At 45.2% G+C, this 5963-nt stretch overlaps 1 protein-coding gene across 1 annotated transcript in view; it reads right to left on the reverse strand.

The window, feature by feature from the left end:
- LOC104272555 (glucocorticoid receptor-like) overlaps window positions 1–5934 on the reverse strand; it is a 34804-nt gene extending 28870 nt beyond the window's left edge. Inside the window, exon 1 of the mRNA XM_009867577.1 lies at window positions 5768–5934. Within this exon, the coding sequence (XP_009865879.1) occupies window positions 5768–5934 (167 nt within the window). The remainder of the gene's footprint in view (window positions 1–5767) is intronic.
- Between the last annotated feature and the right edge of the window lie 29 nt (window positions 5935–5963).

A 5963-nucleotide genomic window follows, 5' to 3' on the forward strand; every position in this document is an offset into this window, starting at 1 on the left:
CCCTGGAGGAGAGCACACAGGAAGGCCAGAACGGTGATTCTGTGCGTTCTGCGTGTTGAGGAGAGCGCCGGTGACCAACCCACGCTGGCAGGAACAGGCTTCGGGGGAGCTCGGGTTTGTCTCCCGTCAGGCAGAGGCAGCAGGAACGACCATTGGAAGCGCCGTTGTATCGTTTCTCATAAATTATAGTCCATTAAATAAAAATAAACCCTGAGAGCGCGAGCAAATACAAGCAGCACGTTAGGAGAACAACAATTTGGAGAGATTCCCGGTAGAGCGTGGGGAGAGTAAAACCACCGCGTCACACAGCGCGGGCTCCCCTGGGGCATCACGCCCCTTCATCTCTCCTGCCCAATACTTATTCCCAAACCCGTGGCCGCACATCCAACCGCGGGGGACCGGGCACTCTCTTTAATGGTGCCACCAGCACCACCAACACCTCTTGTCCCCGCGCCGAAATGGCGTCCGCTCCCATTTTACAGCAAGGGGAAAAAAAAAAAAACAGAAAAAACCAGAAAAAAAGTGTTGTGTTTTTTTTTTTCTCCCCTTTTGGATACTCTCCAGCACGGAAAGGTTTCAAGGGCACAGGCAAAGCTTTCTTGGAATGGATAAATGGTAATTGATGTTGCAGCTGCACAACCTTAGCTATGGCTCTTGGGATTTCAAACGCACTACAGCCCTGAAGTATTTATGACCAGAATAGGATAATTAAATTATATGTTCTAAACTTTTACATTTATTACAGAGCTCCAGTAAAGCAGCCAAAAAAAGTCTTACCTTCAAGGGTAGGGATTAATTTCTATACAAATCAATTAATGCATATGTTTCAAAAGTTCTTTTTTTTTTTTTAAAAAATAAATCATTACTTCTTAAATAAAGAGGCAGCAAGGGAGCAAGACAGAAGCCAGTACCTATAAATTTAAATAAAAACTTCACATGAATTACAGTATCAAATCATCCTGGGCCATCCTAGTATTTTATGCTTTGCTGGGTAACAAAATACACATTTGATCTACATATATTTATAGATGGGCTGTGGACCGTCTAAAAACTTGACTTTCAAGAACTCAGTCTTGCAGTTACACCCAGCTTTACACGCAGACGTAAGCGCCCTGTGCTCAGACACCCGAGCGCGAGCTGTCTCTGCAGAGAGAGACCCCTGCTAGAAGACTGCAAGACTAATACGCGCTCAGAAGAAGGAAGCTCAAAAATCTAAGCAGCATTAGATTTGTAATAATTTTATTTTTTTTAAGCGCAATACAGGAAATTAATCTGCTCAACTTGTGAATGCAGCAAGCACCACTTCCACCCTCCGCAGCCACAGAAGTGTGTTTTACCTGCACCCACACTTTCTTGGAAGCAGGGCCTTGGTTTTCTGGACCTTGCATACTACAAAAGAGCCACCACAAATTCCCCACCTTAACAGAGGTTCTTTAGGGCACCTATTTCATGTGGCAGCACCCTGAACTCACCGCGACAGCAGGACTCGTGCACAGAGATGCTCTGTCATTACCAGCCGTGAGCTTAGGTCGGTCACAGCATTTCAGTTTATCCTACACAGCCAGCGTATATTGGAAAAGTGTCCTGCTCCTTATTAACAGAGGAACTGAACTTACAACATTAAGCAGGACTTGTTCCACGAATGAGCTCAGCAGGAGCTACGCACGTCGCTCCGGGGGCGGCAGCGCGAGCACGCGTGTCAGTCACAGGACGGCGGCCGCCGGCTGCCAGAACGCTGCTGCTAGGAAAGATGGCAAGAGAATCTAGAAAACTGACCTGAACGGACGTGGAAAAATATCAATTGTAACGTAAGAAACGCAGTCAAAGATTAAACTAAACTGCAATAGTCAGAACAGATACTTTAAAAGCAGTAATGCTTGCACAGTCATATCACGTAATAAAGCCATAAATAAATTTAGACTGATAATCAGAAAGTTAATTTCTGCTATTTTTGAAAAGAAAAAAAATCAGGGCTGTTCTGCTGCCAGCGCAAGCCCCTAACAGTAACCCAGACTCAGATTGTTATGAATGTGTACACACAGGCCTAATCAATACAGTTTGTGCTTTCATCAGCTTTTTTTTGCTGATTTTCTGCTTTACCAAAAAAATAAAACCACCGAAACCCAGAAAAGTAAAAGAAATGCAAGAAGACACCAATAAGAAAGTAGAAATAGAACCTTAACTCTGATGAGGAAGAGGAGGAGGAGGGAAAGAAGGAAATGGCAAGAGAAGCAGAAAGGAATGTCTCTTCCTTAATTCTTTCTCCAGACCTTCAGGGCAGCTCTGTTTAAAAAAGGAACCAATACCAGAAGAAGTCAAGACGGCAGATTCTTCAGCGCACACACTCTATTTCCTTGTCGGTCCGTGCGAAGCCTGGCACGACACGTCCTACCCTTGGCACCTCGACACAGGCTTTCACACTTTTTTGTCAATGAAGAGTCCCCACCGACAGGCAGAGCGGTTTATTCTTCTGGAATATTAACCCCCGTGCCGCATTCCGGGCTCTGCCTCGGTGGGAACGCGCGGAGGAGCGGGACGGGGCCCTGTGCCAATTTTAGGTTTTGGCCTCGGTCCATTTGATGCGGATCCAGGATGACTTGGTTGACTGTTGAGTCATAGGTTGGTTCAGTTGACATTATTTTACATTCGACTAGTTATTGTTCTTTAAACTTTGAACAGGAGTCCAGAAGCTCAAAAAACAACGGGAACCAAAAAGGGACCAAAGCAGAGTTTAAACAAGATTCTTAAGCAAGAAAAATATTCTCCTTAGATGACATCTACTTTGAGCAGCTGAAAAACCAAAACCTCTCTCACAATTAAAAATGTTTCTGCTCTATTACCAAGTCTCTATGAGAAACAATATTAACTTCAAAATTACTGAAGAAGTTCTGAAACCTCCTTCTCCCTCCATTAACATAAAGGTGGGAGGGAGAAACAAACCTTTTCTCCTCCAAAACAAATAACTCAGTGAATGAGGAGCGCGCTTCTAACAGACGTAATAGTAACACATTCCTGAAGCATTAGACTGTCAATGTGGATACTGTCCATTCACTTCAGCTGATGGGCAATCTAAAACCGAAAATGAAAAAATTTGAAAACTAAAATTTATCATTTCAGCACAGAAGGCAGACTCCAATCCGCGGTAAGCGAAGCCCAGGAATACTGTGGGTTTATGTTTCAAAAACACAGGCACGGCTCACGTGGGTGCGATCAGAAACAAACTTGCTATGCAGACGTGTTGCATTTTACAACAGAAATTTTTAGGGGAGGCTGATTCCTCGTATTTTTGAACAGGTCTACCTGACTCATTTTTTCCCCACTCCATTGTACCCCCGTTCCACCCAGCAGCTCTGCTTCTCCCCTCGGTGTAGGAAAGCTGATCAGCAGCTGAAGAAAGAAGCAGAGGAGAAACTGAGCTACCTGGAATAAGAGAAATGCAGCACCAGGGGAGACTGCAAAATGTTGGTTATTTCACTGGAAAATAAAAGCAATTGTGATGATTTTGAGATCTGGGAATTGATTTTGGAACGCTCTGCCTGGGGAAGGTGGGAGTCCCTGGAGGGGTTTAGGGAGAGGCTGGATGTGGCACCTGGTGCTGCGCTCTGGTCCATGGGGGGGTGCTGGGTCACAGGCTGGGCTTGATGATCTCGGAGGGCTTTGCCAGCCTCAACAATTCTGTGCTTCTGTGTGTGATCTCAGTCCCAGAGGAGGATGCTCTTCTCAACGCTAAAGGCCAGGACCGAGGTTCAGCACCAGCTCAGTATAAAGACCTGCGTAAGGTGCTGCCCCTGACGTGTGGATTCTTGCTCACGACCAAGTGGGGAACATCACAGATTCTTTTTTTACCACATTAGAGAGAGAACAGAAATTCTTGCAGGGAAGATAAGGAGCAAATTCAACATTCTTGGTGACTCAGAAGTCAGAAGGTTGCTGAAGGATGAAACACCGTGATGGCACACTGCTCATTTCATTTTTGGTGCATTTTACTCTCCACATCCAGACCTGCGTGTGTATGCGACAGAGCTTAAAACTGAGCAAACCTGTCTAAAGGTATTCTCCAATGTCTTACAAACACTTTTAATGCCCTTAAGATCATAATTTCACTTCATTTCAACTGTCAGCGTACATGAAACCACTCTTCCCCACACAGGAACAGGAAGGAAAGCACGTAAGAAGTTTGTTTATTAACACAAAATCAGCCATCTAGACTCATGTAGCATTTTCGAGACAAGCACCACAGACCCGTAAGATGTGTATAGATACGGTACGTCGTTTCTCATGGCACTTTTAAGCCAACTTTGCTGAATTACCTAGTCGAGTGCTGTAATTACTTTTGTCAACACTGTTAAGCAATTACAGATACAATTTCTGCTATAACACACACATGCAGTAGGTTATTATCTGCTTTTATTTCCACTTGGCATCCGTGCCACACACTCAAGACTATCAAGACGTTTCATCACATCCCTCTTGCTGCACACTCCCAGCCTTCACAAGCACTTCTTGTCTTGGTTATTTCCCTCCCTCTCCAACCCCCCTCCGACACTTTTAGGTCTTGCCTTCTTTCCCTCTCCTGGATTTCTCGTACTATTTTACCTACTTTCCTCTGTTCTCTTCCTCTCCCCCTCCCCACGAGATGAAGGAAGCTCTATTCCTTCCTCGCTGAACCTCACGCTGTTTCCTGGCCACATTGTTCATCTCTGCCTCTTTGTGTATTTTCTCTTCCTGAATGGTGCTGGGAACCCCTCCCAACTGAAACTCCATCTGTAAACTTCATTAACGGGCTGTTTACCTCTCTCGCAGAACTATCACGAAGGCGACGAGGCAGATAACCCCAGAGTCTGCACACCCCTACCCCACAGCAGCTCTTTTCTCCAAGAGCATCTTGCGTGTCTCAGGGACCGCTCTGCACATCCCGCGGTTACTGCAAGTTTGAAACAGTGGGAACTCCCAACATCCTTTCAGAAAAGTAGAGGAAACTTTCCTGGTAGGAAATGGTTTTCTTTTCCTGAACTTCAGTGTTCACTACAACTGCATGCACTCTTCTAAAGATCCCCTACCACCCATCATGAGCTCTCAGTGTCTGCACTAACAACTGGGTCACTCAGATTTGGTAGCAGAATAGGTCACTGTTCAAAGTTTACTGAATGTAATATTGCACCCACAATTGCAAGAAGTTCTGTTTAGTTTACAGCAAGAGATCTGTAGTATGACCTACCCAAAAAAAAAAAAAAAAAAAAAAAAAAAAGCTATTTGCTACTGAAACATGGTGTAAGCCAGAAGCCACTGCAGGGTTTTTTTGTAAGAGGTTCGAGATCATTCTACTCATCACCTGAAGAAAAGAGGTGTTTAACTCAACTTTAAAGACTACGTATTAGCCACTAGATCCTTACTTCCTCACAAAGTACAATTATAAAGGCTACTGTAAAACACGTACTTTCTCAGTTTCTCACATTTGTCACAAACCCAAACAATGTAAAGATACTAATATATGCTTTCCCAGCTGCAGCTAAGAAGGGTTTCAAAGCAGGCAAAGTGCTTTATGTACCTAAAGAGAGCGTACGAGAGATGAGAATCTGGCAAAGCCAAAGACACGCGACAGGGAGGTAAAAAAATGAAGGTTTATCTGCCAGTTCCTTCAAACATTTCTCTCCTCTGTCAGATGAACACTCAATCAATCCATCCCACCTTTTAAAAAGATTTGCAGACCCCACAGAAGCGCAGGTAACCTGCACACAGGAGCGAGCTCTTACAGCACATCACTCACTGGTACGGTTTCAGACAGCCGAGGGAACTTTCTACGACCAAGCCAAGGGCCGCCCAAACCCCTCGTGCTCCGACAGACGCCAGCAGCCAGCGCTGCTCCGCGGTGGATGCCGGTGCCCCGAGCCCCAGATGGTTTCGTCGGTTGATGCCAGTGCCCCAGAGACACATCGAACGCCCTGAGCAGCGACCAGGACGGC

The sequence above is a fragment of the Apaloderma vittatum genome, unplaced genomic scaffold (genome assembly GCF_000703405.1).
Source record: "Apaloderma vittatum isolate BGI_N311 unplaced genomic scaffold, ASM70340v1 scaffold20254, whole genome shotgun sequence".
In the NCBI taxonomy this organism is placed as follows: Eukaryota; Metazoa; Chordata; class Aves; order Trogoniformes; family Trogonidae; genus Apaloderma; species Apaloderma vittatum.